Raw genomic sequence first — 21,494 nt, 5'->3', positions numbered from 1 at the left:
GCTTTCGGTGCGGCTGTTGTGGAAGCCTTGAAGAAAGATGAGAAGCTTGCTCATGCCTCCCTTGGAACCCAATGCTCCGACCTCTTCTTCATGCCCCTTCGATGTGTCGATCTTTCGGCGCCTCTTTTACTAGTGATTGATGCTCTAGATGAGTGTAATCGAGACGAAGCAGACGGCGTGAAGGGGATACTCCGCCACCTTGTCGACGGCTGCACTGGCATCCCTGGCCTCCGTATACTCATAACAAGCCGCCCGGAGCGCCATATCACTGTCAAGCTTGACCAGGCTGCGAATATCGACAAGGTCGTGGTTCATGAAGTTGATAAGGACATTGTTTCTCATGACATTGAGCTATATCTCCAAGATCGGTTCAAGTCTATTCGCGAGGATTTTAGTGATATTGTCCAGGATGAGTGGCCTTCATCCCAAACTGTCTCGGATCTCACAAGGAAAGCTGGCGGACTCTTCATCTGGGCTGCTACTGCATCCAAGTTCATCGGAGATGATAAGGTCATGGATCCCGAGCGTCGACTGCGTGCTGTATTAGGTGGTACAGATCCGACTGATGCAAGTCCTTATGCTGACCTGGATAGCCTTTATAAAACAGTCCTGTCCGCAAGTGTGGATGGAACCCCTCTAGATGTACCTGCCCAGCTTTACCGTCTTCTCCATGCTGTGGTTCTGCTGAAGGATCCATTGCCTATGAAAGCACTTGGCACTTTTGCCACAGTCCCTGATCCTAAACTATTGCTAACCCGCATACAATCCATTATTCCGCTACCCTCAGAGCTGGAGGGAAAAGTGGAGGTCTATCACCCTTCCTTTCCAGATTTTATCATGGGACGGTGTGAGGATCCTGAACTGAGGGTTGATGTGGAGAAGCATGAGAGGTGGATGGCCCTTCGGTGCCTCAATCTTCTCAATGAGAACCTTGTTCCTGCTATAGATGAGATTGTTCCGTGGAATTCACTCAATGCAGGTGTGGAGAATCTTAGTGCCAAGCTTACCTCAGTAGTGGGAAGAGAAGTGCAGTATGCCTGCCGCTTTTGGACATCCCATTTGGAAAAGGTTCAGCAGGTTGATGATGAGGTTAGGGGTATGCTGGAGAGGTTTACTGGTCTTGGGAATAATGTGGGAAAGGGCCTTTTATTACGGTGGATTGCCATGATGAGCATGATGGGCTGTGTAAGTGATGCTGCTAGGGGCATATGGGAAATTCTTCCCTGGATGGTCAGTGATCAAACTGCTTGATTGAGGATCATATTACTGACTATTGAATTAGAGATCAAAAAGTCTCCTGGCCCACATTGCTGTGGTTTTGCATGAAGCTGTCCGGATGGTTTTGGCCCATGCACCAACCATTGAAGCTAGTGCAGCACACATCAGCCAGTCTGTTTTACCATTCCTTCCCACCAACAGCCAGCTCTTGGGAGCTTTCCAACAAGGGCCCAATCCAACTGTAATTGTACATAATGGGCAAGATTCAGATTGGCCCTCTAGCATTGCCACTTTGACTGGACATTCTGATCTGGTGAGATCTGTGACCTTCTCCCCAGATGGATTGCTCCTGGCATCAGCATCAGATGATCATACCATCAGGCTGTGGGACCCTCACACTGGGAGCCACCTCAAGACACTTGAGGGCCATTCTCATTGGGTGACATCTGTGACCTTCTCTCCAGATGGATCATTCCTGGCATCAGCATCTGATGATCATACCATCAGGCTTTGGGACCCTCACACTTGGAGCCACCTCAAGACACTTGAGGGCCATTCTGATTTGGTGAGATCTGTGGCCTTCTCTCCAGATGGATCACTCCTGGCATCAGCATCAGATGATCATACCATCAGGCTTTGGGACCCTCACACTGGAAACCACCTCAAGACACTTGAGGGCCACTCTCATTGGGTGAGATCTGTGACCTTCTCTCCAGATGGATCACTCCTGGCATCAGCATCAGATGATCGTACCATCAGGCTATGGGACCCTCACACTGGGAGCCACCTCAAGACACTTGAGGGCCACTCTCATTGGGTGAGATCTGTGGCCTTCTCTCCAGATGGATCACTCCTGGCATTGGCATCAGATGATCGCACCATCAGGCTGTGGGACCCTCACACTGGGAGCCATCTCAAGACACTTGAGGGCCACTCTCATTGGGTGAGATCTGTGGCCTTCTCTCCAGATGGATCACTCCTGGCATCAGCATCAGATGATCGTACCATCAGGCTGTGGGACCCTTACACTGGGAGCCACCTCAAGACACTTGAAGGCCATTCCCATTTGGTAAGATCTGTGGCCTTCTCTCCAGATGGATTGCTCCTGGCATCGGCATCAGATGATCGTACCATCAGGCTGTGGGACCCTCACACTGGGAGCCACCTTGAGACACTTGAGGGCCATTCTGATCTGGCAAGATCTGTGGCCTTCTCTCCAGATGGATCGCTCCTGGCATTGGCATCAGATGATTGTACCATCAGGCTGTGGGACCCTCACACTGGGAGCCACCTTGAGACACTTGAGGGCCATTCTGATCTGGCAAGATCTGTGGCCTTCTCTCCAGATGGATCGCTCCTGGCATCGGCATCAGATGATTGTACCATCAGGCTGTGGGACCCTTACACTGGGAGCCACCTCAAGACACTTGAAGGCCATTCCTATTTGGTGAGATCTGTGGCCTTCTCTCCAGATGGATTGCTCCTGGCATCAGCATCAGATGATTGTACCATCAGGCTGTGGGACCCCCACACTGGGAGCCACCTTGAGACACTTGAGGGCCATTCTGATTTGGCAAGATCTGTGGCCTTCTCTCCAGATGGATCACTCCTGGCATCGGCATCAGATGATCATACCATCAGGCTGTGGGACCCTCACACTGGGAGCCACCTCAAGACACTTGAGGGTCATTCACATTTGGTGAGATCTGTGGCCTTCTCTCCAGGTGGATTGCTCCTGGCATCGGCATCAGATGATCATACCACCAGGCTTTGGGACACTCACACTGGGAACCACCTCAAGACACTTAAGGGCCATTCTCATGGGGTGAGATCTGTGGCCTTCTCTCCAGGTGGATTGCTCCTGGCATCAGCATCAGATGATCACACCACCAGGCTATGGAACCCTCACACTGGGAGCCACCTCAAGACACTTGAGGGCCATTCTCATTGGGTGACATCTGTGGCTTTCTCCCCAGATGGATTGCTCCTGGCATCAGCATCATATGATTGTACCATCAGGCTGTGGGACCCCCACACTGGGAGCCACCTCAAGACACTTGAGGCCCATTCTGATTTGATGATATCTGTGGCCTTCTCTCCAGATGGATTGCTCCTGGCATCAACATCAGAAGATTGTACCATCAGGCTGTGGGACCCTTGCACTGGGAGCCACAAGACACTTGAGGGCCATTCTGATTGGGTGACATCTGTGGCCTTCTCTCCAGATGGATTGCTCCTGGCATCAGCATCAGATGATTGTACCATCAGGCTGTGGGACCCCCACACTGGGAGCCACCTTGAGACACTTGAGGGCCATTCTGATTTGGCAAGATCTGTGGCCTTCTCTCCAGATGGATTGCTCCTGGCATCAGCATCAGATGATCATACCATCAGGCTGTGGGACCCTCACACTGGGAGCCACCTCAAGACACTTGAGGGCCATTCTCATGGGGTGGCATCTGTGGCCTTCTCCCCAGTTGGATTGCTCCTGGCATCAGCATCAGATGATTGTACCATTAGGCTGTGGGACCCTCACACTGGGAGCCACCTCAAGACACTTAAGGGCCATTCTGATTGGGTGAAATCTGTGGCCTTCTCTCCAGATGGATTGCTCCTGGCATCAGCATCAGATGATCATACCATCAGGCTGTGGGACCCTCACACTGGGAGCCACCTCAAGACACTTGAGGGCCATTCTCATTGGGTGACATCTGTGGCCTTCTCTCCAGATGGATTGCTCCTGGCATCAGCATCACGTGATCATACCATCAGGCTGTGGGACCCTTACACTGGAAGCCACCTCAAGACACTTGAGGGCCATTCACATTTGGTGACCCCTCAGGCTTTTGGCATACTTAACATCATGAAAGGGCAGTGGGTTTGCATTGGGACTGCTTATATTTTCGCTATACCCCTTAATCTTTCCCTAACCACTTTGGTTTCCCATGGATCTGTTGCAGCTTGTGGAACTAAATCTGGAAAAGTCTTCATTCTCAATATTTCACCTGCCCTTGATAAGTCTGGCAGTATGTAAACTTACCCAACAGCTACTAATTGCACCTAGAGTAGCCTTCAGGCACCATGGGCTTAAAGGTGGATGGCCACAAATCTTATACAACCAAAGTGCACAACATGCTCTGGCCTTTTGTCAGAGACCAGACTCGAGATGAAGGAATGTCTCCGTAACGGAGGGCTTTGGCCTCAGCGACTTCTGCCAAGAGCGCTGTGCCTAGTGACATGTCCGTGCCCTAACTTACTGACTGGCAATTAGAACCTAGGGGGGTAACTCTAGTTGATTTTACTACTGGGGCGTAACCTATGTACAAGTGGGATATATATATGGTTACAGCGGGGACGGTTCCGCAATTGGTGGAGCTGAACAGAGCGGAGCTAACGGGGTTGAAACATTAGCCGACTGAATATTACCGACGAGTCGGTTCGCGGGGTTAGCGGAAAGGCAGGCGTTAACCCAGAAACGGAAAGGAGGGATAGGCCCGAAGGTGGGCTCTGCAGGGCAGGCGAGTGTATTGCCCAGCGGAGGCAGGGGTGCGCTAGCGGACGTCGGAGCTGTCCGGAAGTCTTCAGGGCTCCGTACTTAGGGAGGCGTAGGTAATAAATTGAAATGAGGGGGTGGTGACCATCGAGGGGTACCGAGAGGTTTGCGGAATACGGGGGCTCTGAGGTTGGTGAGAGAGGAGCGGAGTTAGAACGGAGGGAATGGAGGGACCGGAAGTTGATGGCCGGGGATGGATATGACACCTTTCATGTTATGGTTTTTTGGACTCCTGTGCATGGATAATTGGCACCTATGGGATTTCATACACTTTTGCCTTTATACCTCATTGTAAGGCATTGCTGCACATCTTTCATTATTGTTTGCTGTTTGTTGTTTGTTGTATCCCAGTCTGTTTCCAGAGTAAATATACAATCTTGTATATAATATCCATATGTATGTAACAGAACAGGTGTGAGGTCTCAGAGGGGTTGCTCAGCACACCAAACCATAAGTGTTACAATGGTGTGTATTTTATGGTAGTGTTAAGCAGTACCAGAAGGTGCTGCTTGATCACATGACTACAAATACAACCTGGTACATGTGACTTGGGGGTACTGTCATTTTCCTGCCTTTATCTTGCCCTTATCCTGTTTATCTCTCACCTTTCCTTCCACAGGATCTGGCCATCATGTCATATCCCGGATCTTCCACCTCCCTCTGCTGTCATATCCATCCATGGCCATTGTCCTCCACTACCTCCGACCCTTCCAGATTACCTCTGCTCCTTTGTCACTAACCTTGGAGCCTCTGTATTCCACAATCACCTCCGACTCCCTTGATGGTCACCACCCCCTCAATCCAATATATTACCTATGCCTCCCTAAGTATGGATTCCTGAAGGCTGTCAGGGACCGACCCGGGGTCGAGAGCGCCCGGGTGTATCGCCCGAGGCTGAGGGTCCGGTAGGTATGACGCGGGCGCGCGTAGCAGCGGGCCCGAAGCAGACAAGGGTCCCTGGCCACTAAGACTAAAGTGGGAAATGTGTTATTGTCATTATCAAGGGAAGTGTAAGCTACTTGCCTAAAGTGGGAAATGTGAGAAGAAGGTTGCTTCTCAGTTCCCACTTAGGCTGTGTTTATATACATGTGGTTGAAGGCCACGTGGGAAGCGCCACGTCATCCGAGCACACAGCCACCTCCGTCTGGGTACCTCCGTAGGAGGTCCTAGGAGCGTCCGGTGTGCGGGGGGTCGTCCGGTGTGTCCGGGTTCGGGCGCGTTACACTGCAGCCGGGTCAATGGTACATTGATACAAAGGAAGTCGTCCGTGTGATAAGAAAGGAATAAAGAGGAGAGAGAATAGAAAAGAAGGAGAGGAAGGAAGGGAAGGGAGAAAAGGGGAAGAGGGGGGAGGTCAAGAGGAGTGGATGGTGGGGCACCGGGTTAGGTGGGGCCGGGTCAGGCGGGCGTGCCCTGACAAAGGCCTCTGGACAGCTCCGACGTCTGCTAGTGCACTCCTGCCTCCACTGGGCAATTCACTTGCTTGCCCTGCAAGTCGACCTACAGGCCTATCCCTCCTTTCCGTTTCTGGGTATAGCCTGCCATTCCGCTAACCCCATAACCTGACTCATCGGTAATATTTAGTCGGCTAACAGGTAGCTCCGTTAGCTCCACTCCGCTTGGCCCCACCGTTCACGGGCCTGCCCTCTGTGTAGCTATATATACATAACTTGTAGATAGGTCACACCCTAGTGATAAAATCAACTAAAGTTTCCCTCTTTCAAGTTCTTGTTGCCAGTAAGTAAATTAGGGCATGGACATGTAACTAGGCACAGTGCTCCTGGTCTAAGTTGCTGAGGCCGAAGCCCTCCGCCATGGAGACATTTCCTTCATCTCGCATCCAGTCTCTGACATCTGCCCTAGTCCTAGATGACTCTTATAACCTCCACCAGCCCTCCCAATCTCTCTCTGCTGCCTCCAGTCGATGCCAATGATCCTAGGACTACCTCCTCCTTCGACTCTCTTCTGCCCTTCCATCCCATCTATGTCTGCATCACCTCTGGAACTCCTACATTGTTCTGGTAAGTTACTAGAGTACTGACAAGCTGTCGGGAACCTCAGGACATACCTCAACTCTCACTCCTCTTTCCGGACCTCCTACCTCTGGACCTCCCCTACCATACCTCCACCTTCTCAGACCTCTTGTTCAAAGGATATGGACCTCGGTCACCTACTTGTTGTTGGTAACCCTCAACTTGTCTATCCACCCTCCTTCTTACTTCTGGTCTCTGCACCTCCGGCACCTCCAGTCGTGCACCTCCAGTACCTCCCCACTCCTACCTTACCTCCAGTCATGTTATTCCTTATTGTTTTATCATTTGATATTTTCTACAACCCCAATATTCCGGACTACAACTTCTGGGCTCTAGACCCTTCCGGACATCTTCCCCTGTAGTTCCCCTGCTCATTCATAGATGGGCCCAGGCCTAACCATTCAGTTGGTTCCTAATTCTCTCACTCCACAAACTTCAGATGTAACTCAGGCTTTTTGCTTATTCTGTATTTGTCCTGTGGAGTCTTTCTATTTACTTCTTCTTCCCCTTGGTGACCCTTGTTTACCTTTGGATCCTGTTACCTCTGCTATATGTATGTGTGTACAACTCTAGTAAATAGTTCCCCCCCAGTTATAATATTAAGTCCTTGAATCCAAACCCTCTCCCATGATGTCTATCGCACTCTACTCACCTGCTGCTCCACCCTGAACCAAGAACTGAGTGACAGATGTGTCTAAAGGTGCTGTTAGAACTGGGCGAGGGTGGACGATTCCATAGGGGAACCAGAGACTTAGCAAGGAGGGACCTTGGCCTCAGTGACTCATGTGGAGCGCTGTGCCACTGCTGTTTGTCCATTTGGTCCTTAATTCCAGAAGCAGTGAGCAGGAAGTCTCTAGGGGGCATTTCTGGTCGATTTTAGACTGAAGGTCCAAAATGAGTATGTACAAGCACCTGTATATAATGGAGAGATGAAAGCACAAGGAAAAACAAAGGGGGTCCAAATTGGAACAAAGGCGTCCGAACAGAGACAAAGGGATGACGGAAATGGAGTGGCACCGAAGGTCATGGGTTAGACTCTGCAGTACAACTCAAAGGAGGTAGGGAGGGTGAAGCCCAGAGGGGCAGGAGGATGAGGTGAAGTGGGGATGGTGACTAACTGGCTAAAATGGAAGGAAGCAGTAGTCCAAATAGGGATGAGGGGAAAGTGCAAAAGATACATTACAAGCGGCAAAAGTGCCAGGTATGGTCTGTGGAGCTTGGAGGTTGCGGAAGCGGGGTTGGAAGTCCAAGAAATGTTGGCAATGGTGTTTACATAGAGTGAGGTCACCAATGCAGATGGACTTAAGCCAAGGTGGAGTCAAAGTCCAAGGTCAGGGACATGATGGGATCTCAGAGTGAAGGTACGAGCGGTGTCTGCTGTAGGAGAAATAACGGTCACACTATGGAAACCCATTATAGAAATATGCCAGATAAATCACAAAACCCCATACGACAAGTAGGTATGAGAAAATAGAAGAACCTGAATTTTTACGAATTTTTATGAATTATTATGACTACATACGATAAATTGGAAGAAAGAAAATTAGCAAAAATACGTCAAGCTTAGCATCAACAAGACGGAATTCTTGGGGGAATTTATAGCAAATATTAAACAAAGAATTAGGACAATCGACCAAGACTTGACCATAAAAACAACCAGAGAACCTCCACGGAAACTACTTTCCCACGCCTGCACATGTAGCCGAGGATGGAAGTACCACGGAACAAGGATTCCTCAGGAACTAATGCAAAATTCAAAGTCGTGTTTATAATAGGAAATATAGATGTCTCCCAAATGGACCCGATGAAAGTAATTACAGGGAAAACTACCCATAAACAACGGAGATATAACCAAAACTCTTGGGAAATGAGGACAATGTTTAAAAGGCAAGCATGAAGAACAAGCGGTAACGACCAAGACGAGCTTGATAGCCCATTAGAAAGGAAGGGATCTAATCTTAATCCACCCAAACTTTCATAATAAAAGGATCAGGCATCAATGAGATACCCAATAACGGGAAGAGCGACATCAAAAGTCTGGGCTCAGGGAAAAGACGATGTTTACATAGGATCCATATTTAAAACACACAACGAGATTTACATGGAAATTATGATAAATAGGAAACTATAGTTATGCAAATTTTCAGCCCAAATGGTCCAGCCATTGTGAAGTTATACCAATGATGGGAATAAAGAAATCTGCATCATGTTTAAAGACATGTGAGGGTGGCAATGCGAAGGGAACCGGCCGTCGGAACCAAGATCTGCACTTCGGCAGATCGCGAAGACCAATTTCCATGCAAATAAGGAAGACTCCGGTCAAAACAAAGCATGGAAAGTACAAAACAACCTTAGATCATGAGGGAAAAATCTGAAATAAATCACGGAAGCCCGTATAAAGGATACAAACACCCATGCATACCATAAATCCAAAACAATTAAACAGAAACAGCGCCCACATATGAACAACTATGGGAACGATGCATGTGATTACTGAATGTGTGTGCGAACTTTTGCTAACTCGATGAATACCAAGAAATAAAACACAACTTTAGTACCATTGGAAAGGTGGGAATAAATGAAAATTTATGATACCGAGAACGTGAAAAACCATTCAGAAATGAATGAGATACAAGGACATGAAGTTAGAAACCTGAAAATGCATGGGAAGACAGCTTCTAGAGGTCCAGAGCCCCAAATAAATACATAAAAATATGATATCTACGAGGACGACCTACTATAACAATGAACAATACATATGGAGGACTAGGATGCAATAATACAAAGGGGAATCAGGGCAGAAGGATGAAATCCACGAAAACCACTAAACTACGATGGACCATGGCAGGAATTTTAGGGAACGATATACCAATGAAGCAGAGAGCTATAATACATTCATTTGAGCAATTCTTGACTACTAGCAACTTTTTCTTTCGGGTTTAAACCTGAATAATTCACTCATTTATCATTTCAAGTCTCATTCCAACTAAATGTTACTGGATAAAAATAGAATAAATCAGCTGAAGGTCTCAGTGCAGCCATACGCATAGTAATGCGAAGTTTGAATTCAGAATGACCGAGTCATAGCGAACTTAATGGTAAACATGAGGAATTTGAAATAGAAAACTGCGACAGATGCAGCGCAGTCAAGTTCTAATTAACTATTAAAATAGCTTAGGTGAGGAAGGACAATAAGGATTCTAGGTGCAGTCTGACCACAGTAGAGCTGCAGTTCAGCGCAGTAGAACTATAGCGTTGTAAGGGGGCAAGGGATCTACCACCCTAATGAGAAAGAGAGGGGGCCACAGAGTTGGGAGTGCTCAGGGGAGGTTCAGATGAAGGGGAAGGGGGGGAGAAATGGTCCGGGTGCGATGTGATAAAAATGATAAACTCGTAAATCTCACTAGAAATCAAACTAATGTCCCTGCACTATGTCTTGAGCCTCTTTGGCTTCGTATTCACCGCTCTGGGCGCTGTTAAACCTCTTCTAAACCTTCATGTCTGTTGGGGAGCACCTCTCTCTGTTGGGGGAGTCCTTTTTTTGTAAATACAGGGAAGAGGGTAACTATAAATATGAAAAAGGTATGTGTGGAAATCCGAATGATCCGACGGGTTTAGGACGGCAACAGATTCACAAGGAACACTTAAGAAAAAAAGTAATATCAAAGAAATATTGATGTTGTTAAGGAAATAAAGAACCATGGCGATCGCCTCAACCGCTGAACCAAATACGTCACTCTTGACATTGTTCGACTTGTGTTGACAAGGGCTTTCCAACGATACCAAATTCGTCTGGATCGGTGGAGAATTGATGGAGATATGGAGGAAGCAGCGGAATATGCGGGTGACAGTTACCCAATTTGGAAACTGATGGTTGTCTGTGGTCAGGAATGGCTTGAAAAAATCGGAAAAAATATGGGAAATGTGGAAGGGGTATCTGGAACAGTGGTAGGTGTGTTTCGGAAGTGGAATGCTTGACGTGGGTGGTAGAATCGTGATAATCGGCTTGTTTGTGTGGTACCGGCTGTGCCCACCTACAGCATGAAAATTTCATTTTTCATTCAGTTTGAGGAAAATACACTGTAAATAAATCCTGTAAATACAAGGCAGAGCGTGAAAAAGGAAGGCGGCCCAAGGAGTATAAAAGGGAGACCCTTTCTGCGACCTTTCGCCCCCTCAGAGAAGTAAGAAAATAGAGTATTATTTTTCTCAAGCATTTCTGGTTGTCACTCCAGCACGAAAAAGTGATATACAGTTAAGATTGCCACTGTAGTAAAAGGCAGCAATTAAGGAGAGAAATATTAAGTAGATATTTCAACAGGAGAGCTGGTTAACACTCCAGATTTCAAAGTGTAAACACAAAACAGTTATTTTGCTACTGTTAAAACAAGCAATAAAATAAGACAAAAATAAAACAAACTCAAGGGATACTCCAGACACAATCTAAATCATTAACTGAGAAGAATCTTTGAAACTTCACCAAGTAGAAGATTTAATTCAAGTTAAAATCCAAATTAAATGATCCTACACAGAATTACACCCAGACAAATTGAGAAATTACAATAGAGGAACAGCTCCACAGGGCTTTGTTTATCTGTAAGTCAATTCTCAGAAACTTTTAGACTAACCCATAAAATAGAATTAGCCAAAACACTCGGATTGGTACTATAATTACAACAAATATTACTAGTACACTTCCCCATCCTAACTAAAGAACCAGGGAACAGCTTGGTGGTGGTCTTGTTTGAACCTCCCAACTGACCTTCCTTCGTTCTCTCCTTCACCACGTATGGGGTATGGGACTGTGGCAGAAGGTCGTAACTTTGGCGGAGGTTGGCGGAAGAGGGGAGGAGGGAGGAGAGTGAAGAGAGGAGTGGAGTGGAGAGAGGAATGGTGTCATGTCCGAAGGTGGGTATCGGAGCGGATGGAGGTAGGGTAGGACTCCAGAGGTGGTTGAGAGGAGGGTCCAGAAGTCGGTTTGGGATTGGGTATGTATGGATATGACAGGTGCCTTCGTATAAACCCCAATGAATCACATGATGAACGATTGACCCTCGCTAACGCCTCCATTGTTAAGTAGTGAGGGGGGGCCTCTGGCCCCCTTCTGCTGGTGGCCTTGGTTCCTCTGTCGCCAGCTCCCCTGACAATTGGGGACAACGAGGACGTAATGGGCGCAGTGCTCCATTCTGAGTCACTGAAGCCGAGTCCCTTCAACACCCCATCACCCTCAGAGCTCCACCCCACCCCCAGCCTGTCTCCGACCCACCGTTGGATGACCCGGAACATCAACCTCCACCAGACACACCCACCTGGGTAGCGATCAGATCTTCCCTGGGTGGGTTCATGACAGATCACATGTATATCAGTGGCCTTGTCTTATGTCAATCCTCAGGCTGTCAAGATATAGACTGTATGGGTGTAAGGGATTAACCTTACTTCACTATAATTCTGATTATAGTGATGCTGTTATTTCTTTATTCATTTGTGCCAAGATATGTAATATACCTTGGAGTAGTTGTAAAGGCCTGGCAGCCTTTTACCTCTACCCCATTGAATATACAGCCCATCCAAGCTTATATTTAGACAGACCTACTGAGGCCAGAGGCGAATGGGGGAATGGAACGTTACTGTCCCCAAATAGTAAGCAACCTTTCATTCCTGGGGCATTGCCAAAGGTGTAGTTTTTTTCTGGGGCTGGGTGTGATTCTCTCCAAGGGTTGTGATGGTTATGTTGGGGTCTGGGTGTGGGGGGAGTCTATCAATGGCTTTGTCAGGGCATACACCCTGACCTAGCCCACACCCGCACTCGCACCCACACTGGCACCTGCATCTGCATGCACACCTGGCCGTTGCACCCCCTGCGTGCGCCCTGTGCTGGACGCTCCATGCAGCCAGATGCCCTGGGCCCCAGGTCTTGGGCCTCATGATATCTCCGGAAGTTTTCGATTATATTGGGCCACTGTGGGAAGGTGAGAAGTTAGCTTCCTTCTCACCTTCTTACCCACAGTGGTGTGCCCTGGACAGGGCTGTGTTCCTTTAGGGTTGTGGGCCATGGGGACCCATGAGTCGTCCCCTGACAGGCTTCTTCTACCATGTTGAAGTCCCCTAGCATTATGTCAATGGGGGTGTCAAGAAGTTCCTGATGTAGGTTTTCCCAGAATAGAGAGTTGTCACTGTGGGCATTGGGGGCATATACAGCTAAGATTTTAATGGGGGAATTGGGTGGCCATTCTGTTTCTACAAGGAGGGCCTGGCCAGGGGCAATGTCTCTGATGGTGTTGGGGGGGTTTTTTTATTATATTTTTGTTGATTATTATTGCAACCCCACCAGTGTGGGTGTGTGCCTGGTTGAAGGAGTGGATGATTGTCCACTTGGAGTTGTAGGTGTTGTTTAGGTAATTTTGTTGAAGTTGGTCGGTGTGTGTTTCAGAGAGGCACATGATGCCATATTTCTCTTTTTTCATTTTTTGTATGAGTGGTCCATTTGTATTTGGTGGTGGAGCTGTTTGCCCTGGTATTGAGGGTGCCAATTTTTAAGCTAGGTAAGTTGTCATGGGAGGTGGGGGCACCACCTCTTAGGCAGATGGGTGTGTGTGTGGGGGGGGGGCTGTTTTCAGATCCTTTGCCTCTGTCCTTGGACATTCAGAAAACGGTGAAAGCCAGTGGTCCTCTAGGGGCAAAGGGGGGAGGCCTTTAACCAGTTGAGCTCATTCTGGGACCTGATTGGGGGTCCAGTGTTTGTTGTCTGGGTTTGCATAGTTACTGGCTTTTTGTTTGAGCCCCTCTTGGTTGCCAGCCATTGGAGGGGACAGGGGAGGTGGGGGGAGGGGCTACTTTCCTGTCACCTTTTGGTTCAGTAAATGTGGGTGCACTTTGGCCTGCACAGTTTGCTTGGTTAATAGTTTGTAATGTTTCTGACAATTCCATTCATACATTGATTATATTAGATGGGAGTATTTTACAGGAGGGTAGACAGGATTGGGAATATATAACTGTACCATCTGTGGCAGTTCTTAGGCATATTGCCTTCCACGACCTCAGTTGCATCCTGGGGTTCTGCCACAGCCACATTTAGTTGGGTGGGGGGCTTCAGGATTTTGTTTTGGGGGGTCTCTTGGCTTGGGTTGAGTTCATGCCAGATGTAGTGTTCATGGATTGGGCAAACTGAAAATGTGTGGTCCAATCCTTTGCAGGTATGACAGAATATGTGGGAGCCACTGGCTGACCCGTTGTTGCTAGTGGGGGTGGAGAAGGAGGTTTCTCTGAAAAGACGAACCCATTGATCATGTCTGGTGTTCAGGGTGCCAGGGGTAGGGTGTCAGGGACGTGTCCGGGGTCGAGGGGGCCCGGGTGTAATGCCCAGCACTGAGGCCGGAGTGGGGTGTGGAGCGGGCGTGCGTACTGACAGGCCTGGTGTGGGACGATGGTCCCTGGCCACTCAGACTGAAGTGGGAACTGTGAGAAGAAGGTTACTTCTTCGGTTCCCACCTCAGGTGCCTTTATGTACATGCGGCTTGGGTCACATGAGGTTGGCCATGTCACCCCGCATACAGCTGCAGTCATCCAGTGAAGGAGTGGAGCTGGATCACCTTATGTAGCCAGTTTCCTATGTCCAATAACGATATTAGAGTTTGTGCTGATTTGCGTACTGACCGTGTTTTGGTTGCCAAATATATAATTGTTCACTGTCTAAACAACAATAAACACCCCCCAACAATCTCACCTGACGTATAGATCGTCTATGGATAAAATTCTATATTGACTTTACTATGATTTCTAGTCAATATTACACCTAGATATACCACTTTTCAGTAGGATGTGATTTTCCTGATAATTTACTGAAGGAAAATGTCAGGGACGGCTCGAGGAAGGGAGAGGCAGCGGCGTAACGCTCGGCGCTGGCGGCCCGGATGGCAGCGGGGCGGTGAGACCGTATAGTGGATAGCCCTTACTCGGGCTTACATCCCTGTGTGGCTTCTTAGGCTGAAGCGGGAAATGAATTGTTATTAGGGTGGGAAGCTAGACTAAACTAGGGTACTTGCCTGAAGTGGGAAATGAGAAGAAGGTTACTTCTTCAGTCCTGCTTCGGCTTAGTTTATATACATGTGTGAACGGGTCACGTGGAAGTGCCACGTCACCTTCGGACGAAGCCGGGTTACCGTGGGTGGCTCCGCGGTCGATCCCGAGTGTTGGAGGGGAAGTACTGTACAAGTAGGAGTGCGTGGCGCGTCCGGCGTGGCGGTGCCCCTATGGGGTGCCCAGCATCGGGCGCATCCGTGCTACAAGTGTAGGAAAGAAAGAGAGAGATCGTCTGTATAAAGATAGAAAAAGAGAAGAGGAAAGGAGAGAGAAAGAGAGGGTGAGACGAAAGGAAAGGGGGTGGCAGCGGCGGTGACAGCGGCGTGCCCTGACAGAAAACTACTAATAAAATAATTCCATAATAAATATTACTCAATACAGGAGTGACCAAACTGGTCTTTCTATCGCTTAGAGTGCATGCTAGTTATCTAGCAGGTTCAGGATCGCTCACTTTTCTCCTGTGGTGTGATAACCAAATATTACTGAGAGATTATTCAATTAAGAAGTCCCTCCACCAAATTCTCACTAATTCTCACTATGACACTTTTGTTCAGCTGTGTCTAACTGACCCTAACTCACGCTTAGAGTGACGTGTTAGTGTTATATTAGCTAACAACTAATATTTGCTTTTATCTTTTGGAGCAAACAAACCAACCACTGGTGAGGAGAATTAAACTTATATTTCTACCTGAGGTTTGAGAGGGGGCAGAAGCGGCGGCCTTTTATGCTTTTCAGAGGCTTCTCTACTCCCACGCCTCGCACTAGTTACATGTGCTACATTTGTATTATAGGTAGTTCTAGAATGATATAGGGGCTTGGGCTGTATAAGCTTAATAATGGACTTAGGACATGACTCAGCAATAAGTAATTCATTTCTTTGTCTTTTGGGCCAATCTTAGCGGGATATTGTAGCGCTGAAGCTATGCTCTACACCGCCTTAATTACGAACGGTTATCTTTAGAAATGACTCGGCTATAAAGGAACTTTCTAGACTGTTCTCTAATTCACCCCTTTTTGTGAAGCCGCATCATTACTAATGTTCTAGAGCTTTCCCAATTAATTAACTGATCCGCGGACTTTTGAATCACTTTATGCTTATGATCCGAGATCCAGATTATCAATCATTCCTTTGTTCCGATTTATTTGAGCTTAAAATCAAAAAGTTTTGATGAATCATGGGAAAATATACAAGATCCGGTTTTTTAGCATTTTCTCCTCTTCTGATGCGATCAAAAACTGTCCGCCCACGCCGGGGAATACTCTGTCATATGGTATTCGGTCCGCCAGACTTCCGGGCGCCAATATATTTCCCTTGAGTCACATTACTCTTTGTAAGAATTAGCAAATCAATATATATGAATTATAAGGTGTTTCGCCGTTTGAGCGATATCTCCGTCAGTTCTGAAGCTTTTAGAATGAAACAAAACCGTGGATAAAGTTTAGAAACAGTCCTTTCAGATGGTAAAAGGATTACAGTCGAAGGTTTACTGGTTTCCGAGATATTCACATTTCTTTCCCAATGTTCCTTCTTATTCTGCCATCTATGTGCTATTTTCTTGTTGTAGGGATATATTCTTTGAATATTATACCTATGCCAGGTTCTAGGCATGCTTGTAGTAAATCAAATCTCATGCTACATGGGTGTAGATAATTTATAATGATCTTCTAATGTCTGTCCAGTCTCATAAAGATCATGAGATCTGTTAAACATCTGAACTTGTCTCCTGATTGTTGACTATTCTGATAGATCATTGTTTTATTCTTTGAATATTATTTCTCCTACACTGGGTGTCCCTGTGGGGGATCCCGAGGGCATGTGCTGCATGTGCACGTACTGGGTTGCACCGTGAGGCCGTCCGGGTCATCTGGGGCTGGGTGTGTTGTGCACGGGTTGCAGGCAGGTCAATAATACATAGATATGGGGAAAGGTTGTCCATGTGGATAAAGGTAGAAGAAAGAACAAAGGAACAAAAGAACAAAGAGGCAGAAAGGAGAACAAGAGATGAGGAACCGTGGTGCAGGGTGGAGAGTAGAGGTGAGTGGGATACTGTCAGGGCACACCTGCCTGACCTGGCTCCACCCGGCCCAACCTGACCTGGTACCCCGCTGGTCCACCCTTCCTTACCTCCTCCCCCTTTCCCTTCTTTCCCCCTCATCCTTCCCTCCTCAGTTTCTCCCTATCTTACTTCTTCTTTATTCTCTCTTTATTCTACATGGACAACTTTCTCTGTATCAATGTACCATTGACCCATCTGCAGCACGCCCACCACGTACCCGGCCTGGGCACCTCGGGTGACTTCCCACTGTGCCCAGCACGCGCGCCTGCACCGGATGCCCTTGGGATCTCCCATGGAGATACCCGGGTGGTTATGGCTGTGTGCAAGGGTGACATGGCACCCGTCATGTGATCCAAGCCGCATGTATATAAATGAACCTGAAGTGGGAACCGAAGAAGTAGCCTTCTTCTCAACTTTCCACTTCAGTCTAAGTGGCCAGGGACCACTGTCCCACATCGGGCCTGTCAGTATGCACGCCTGATCTGCCCCCCGCCAGGCTCTCAGTCCTGGACGCTACACCTGGGCCCCCTCGACCCTGGACGAGTCCCTGACAGATACCAGGCGAGGGCGGGTGGAGCCGGGTCAGGTGGGTGTGCCCTGACATAGGGTTGGAGTCTTCAAAGAATGGGGGAGGGAGGTGGATTTCCCAGTGTAATGTTGGAATCAGAGGTTGGGTTTCTTCGTTCAGATGGGCTAAGGCGGTTTCTATATCTGTGAGGCCCCAGCCCATGTCTATATTCTGCCCACAACATCAATTGATGTTGTGTTGTCTGATAATTATGTTGCAATGCTAATTTAGCGTTGTGGAAGCTTCTCTATTTATTTGTGCTGAGAATGCATTAGAATGTATATAAACCCTCAGGGTAGCTGTAAAAGGTGGATCAGCCTTTACTTTTACCCCATTAATATACAGCCCATCAAAGCCTATAACTAGATGGAATAACTGAGGCCTGAGGCAAATGGGGGAATGGAACGTACCATCCCCAAACAAGTAAGGAAACCTTTCACTTTTTTATGCTCTATTTTCTTTCCACTCTTGGCACCGCGTTACCGGCACCGAAACCCCATTTGGCAATGCGCACATCATTGGCCCCTGACAATGCACGACTTTGATCAAGTTTGAACTTGTTGAACGACTCGACACATCCTCTTGATGTTGTCAAGATACAACACCAGGAGCACGTTGCAAGTGGGGGAGCGGAGCACAAGGGGGATTGGGGACCGGATAGGGAATGGATGCGTGGCACAGCGGTGCACCAACCTACCACTACGATCACCACCACCTCAACTACTTTGCACCACACCTACTCCCACCCAGCAGGGTGAGAAACAAAAAAGGGGGGCCAGCAAGCGGCTTCCTTGGACAGAATCAAGACCAAACTCAAAACTCAACTGGGACTTGGCATCCTATAACTCGGTGTGGATCTCCCTGAGGACACTGTGAGGCTTCCTTGCCTCCCTCAAGACTACTGCACTCGACCATGCCTCCAGCACACTTCACTTGGTGACCAGATCTAAACGTAGCAGAGGGGAAATCTCTGTTACAAATGTAACTAGCCAATATTATATACAAACAACCCTGAAAACACGTCTGCGAGCTTCCAGCATGTTCCATATGACTCATCTGGTTACGTCGCAAGAGAAAATAGAATAGGAAACACAATATCACAAGCAACAAAATATAAAACAATAGAAAGTGGCCGCGGAAAACCTAACCTGCATCTCCAGCCCAAACCACTCAACACAACTGCGCTCCCTTTATGTCAACCAACTCGCCTAAACTACAGCTATCTAGCGCAACAAACCACATCCAATTTGATGGAGAATTGAGTGAGATAGCATTGAGGTGGGGAATATCTGGCACATTTTTCCTAACTTTCCAACCACATATCGCCATGGTCCCAAAATTGGCACATCCTCCCAACCAGTCATATCATGAACAATGGATATTTATCCACATTTTTCTGAAGCCTGAGGGATGCCAGGGACCATCTGTGCACCCCATTTCCCATGTGTGCACAATGAACATGTGACATGCATCGCGATACACAACTGAAATCTGCATATCTCTGTCAATTCCTCACCGATTCTCCTCGTGTAACGTGCGTTGGAATCGCCTCGATTCCCTCTACCATCCGTACTATAACCTCATCACCTAATTCCTAGCCAACCTTCCACTGTAGGGTTTTCTAACATTTTATCCTGCATGTGAGACCCGATATATCGCCTGTTCTGGGGTGTCTGTGACCACCACCCCTACAACATCTAACGCTCCCACCAACACGGCCAGCCCCTCCACTGGCTGTAGGGCAGAAGACAACACCACCTCAAGTGATGGTGGTGATCTGGGCCTGCAAGGGCCCAGCAATGCATCTCAGACATGTCGAATCTATATGAGGGATGTTGACCAAGTCACAACATCTGAAGCTCTCGTAGCTGAGACTCTCGCAGCATACGTCCCAATGCATGCATCATGTCCTCCATCCCCATCCCACTCCCTCACATCTGAAATGGTGCGAGTATTACGAGATCGCATTGACCAAGTCGACAAAGACATTGCTGACTTGAGGGGTGATGTCCATAACATGAATACCCAGATCTCTGGGAATAGCGATAACATCACTCGTTTAGATCACAACATCATTAAGGTGGAAGAAAGACTAAACAAGAAACTAAACGAAATTCTCCTCATGCTCTCTCGATGTGATGAGCCAAAGCCACCTGCAGCGATGGTGGAAAACCCACCTGCAAACCCATCAACCGATGGGGATCCCATCATCATCTCTGAGCAGACGAAAAAAAACCCCTGTTGAGGCACAAGCGCCCCAAGAGGTCCCTGTAGTCCCCATCAATCAAACGGGTCAACCAATCATTGGGATCCCAGTATCTGAAGGGATCCCCACTGCCACTGCTGTCATCACAGAGGTGGCAAGTTCATGCCCGTCTGTCAAGGTACAAGAACCCAACGGACGATTTGTTCCCATCTTTAGTGGAACTAAGCCACCTACCCTGCTGATGGTGCCAGTAACCACTGACGCCAAGGGGAAAGGGAGGGAGATCAACCCAGGACAACTGGCTGGATCGTCGACTGTGGGGGAGAGTGGAATTTCTCCACTCCACTTCAGGCCAGGCTTCATGCCCGCACTGTTCATTCTGTCATCACAACCCACGAACAGTGGGGTGAAAATACCATGCATTGACGCCACTCAAATGCATAATTTCTCTCCTGACTATGGGAGAAAGAAAACAGTGCCAATGAAGGCCACTGTAGAGGTGGTACAGGAGGAGGACGATGACGCAGAAGTCATCAATGTTCCGTATGATTATCACACATGGAAAAAGCACCCGATCTATGTCCAAGATCGTGTAGATGACATTGGCAGACAGCCTGCCAGGGTCAGACCAATCTTCGCTGAGCATAGTCTCAGCGAATCCACTTTCAACTTTAATGCCCGCCTGGATACAGACACGGCATTCATATACAATGTGGGTCATGGGGCAAACAGTGAAGACCCCAAAAGACTGTCCCATGGCACAGCACTCAGACGGGTGCCGGATAACTACCACTGATTCTCACAACTGCCTGTGGCTCCAGAAGGGAGCAAGAGGTGTGTAGACCAAGTTAGGTCTAACTCAGGAAGAAGGCCTCGCCATCCAAATGGGGATGGTGATGATGAGGATGGTGGTGAGGGTGGCTCGTCCTGGCCCAACCCACCATTCCCTGACCCATTTGGCACCGAGATAAAACAGGAGCCTTCATCTAATTTTCCAAACCGCTCGTCTGTACAACCCGGTTTGTTTGACTCAACCATGCATTCATACACAGCACCTGCAGCACAAATAGTGCCTGATCCATCTGAGTTCATGGCTCAGCTTCTTGAATCTGCATGCCGAAGTGTAGAAGTTCGAATCCTGCAGCCACTGCCTGCAGATGTCTGTCCAGAACTGCTCAAAAAGATGCAGGGACTAACTCCGACCATTAAATGGTCTGGAGAAAATAACTCAAAGTTATTTCACAACTGGCTGCACTCCTGGCTAGCCTATATGTTGTCGTGTGGGTGGAAGGGTGAAGCTTACAACAAGTTTCACATCCACACTTTGACAACCGCCATTGAAGGTGAGGCACAAGACCTCCTAATGCACTATATATGGATTGGAGTGCAGAACGGGGTAGCTCCCCCATTCTGGGATCTACTGGAGATCCTTATCTGCACCTTCATCAAGAATTCTGCAGCAGTAGCGTCCACAAAAGCGTTCAAAACCCTTTCATATGATTCCATGAAGGGAATCAAACACTTCTATAATCAGCTGTATCGTGCAGCTGAGGAGATGATCACGCCTCCTGACCAGGCAATGTTCAATGAACATTTCCTGAACGCCATCCCTGGTGAAATGTGTCGGGAGATGGTTATGTGCCATGGAATTTCCGTGGATTACACAATGAAAGATGAGTTGTGGACTGCCATGCTCCGCCTGGACCATGCATACGATTCAATTAAGGCAATCTCTGCATATCGTAACGACTCGCAGGTGCCAACCGTGTCGAAATCGATG

At 48.0% G+C, this 21,494-nt stretch overlaps 1 protein-coding gene across 1 annotated transcript; it reads left to right on the top strand.

Annotated features, from left to right (window-relative positions):
* Positions 1–6,640: 6,640 nt before the first annotated feature.
* EI90DRAFT_3122537 (uncharacterized protein) lies at positions 6,641–7,166 on the top strand (the record flags this gene model as incomplete). Its single annotated transcript, XM_039063519.1, has 2 exons — positions 6,641–6,792; positions 6,833–7,166. The coding sequence occupies 2 exons, from the start codon at positions 6,641–6,643 to the stop codon at positions 7,164–7,166; spliced, it is 486 nt and encodes a 161-aa protein (XP_038917087.1).
* Between the last annotated feature and the right edge of the window lie 14,328 nt (positions 7,167–21,494).

Source organism: Cantharellus anzutake (assembly GCF_015039405.1).
Source record: "Cantharellus anzutake strain C23 chromosome Unknown EI90scaffold_19, whole genome shotgun sequence".
NCBI lineage: Eukaryota > Fungi > Basidiomycota > Agaricomycetes > Cantharellales > Hydnaceae > Cantharellus > Cantharellus anzutake.
The sequence above is the reverse complement of the archived record's forward strand: the minus strand, read 5'-3'. Positions and strand labels throughout refer to the sequence as shown.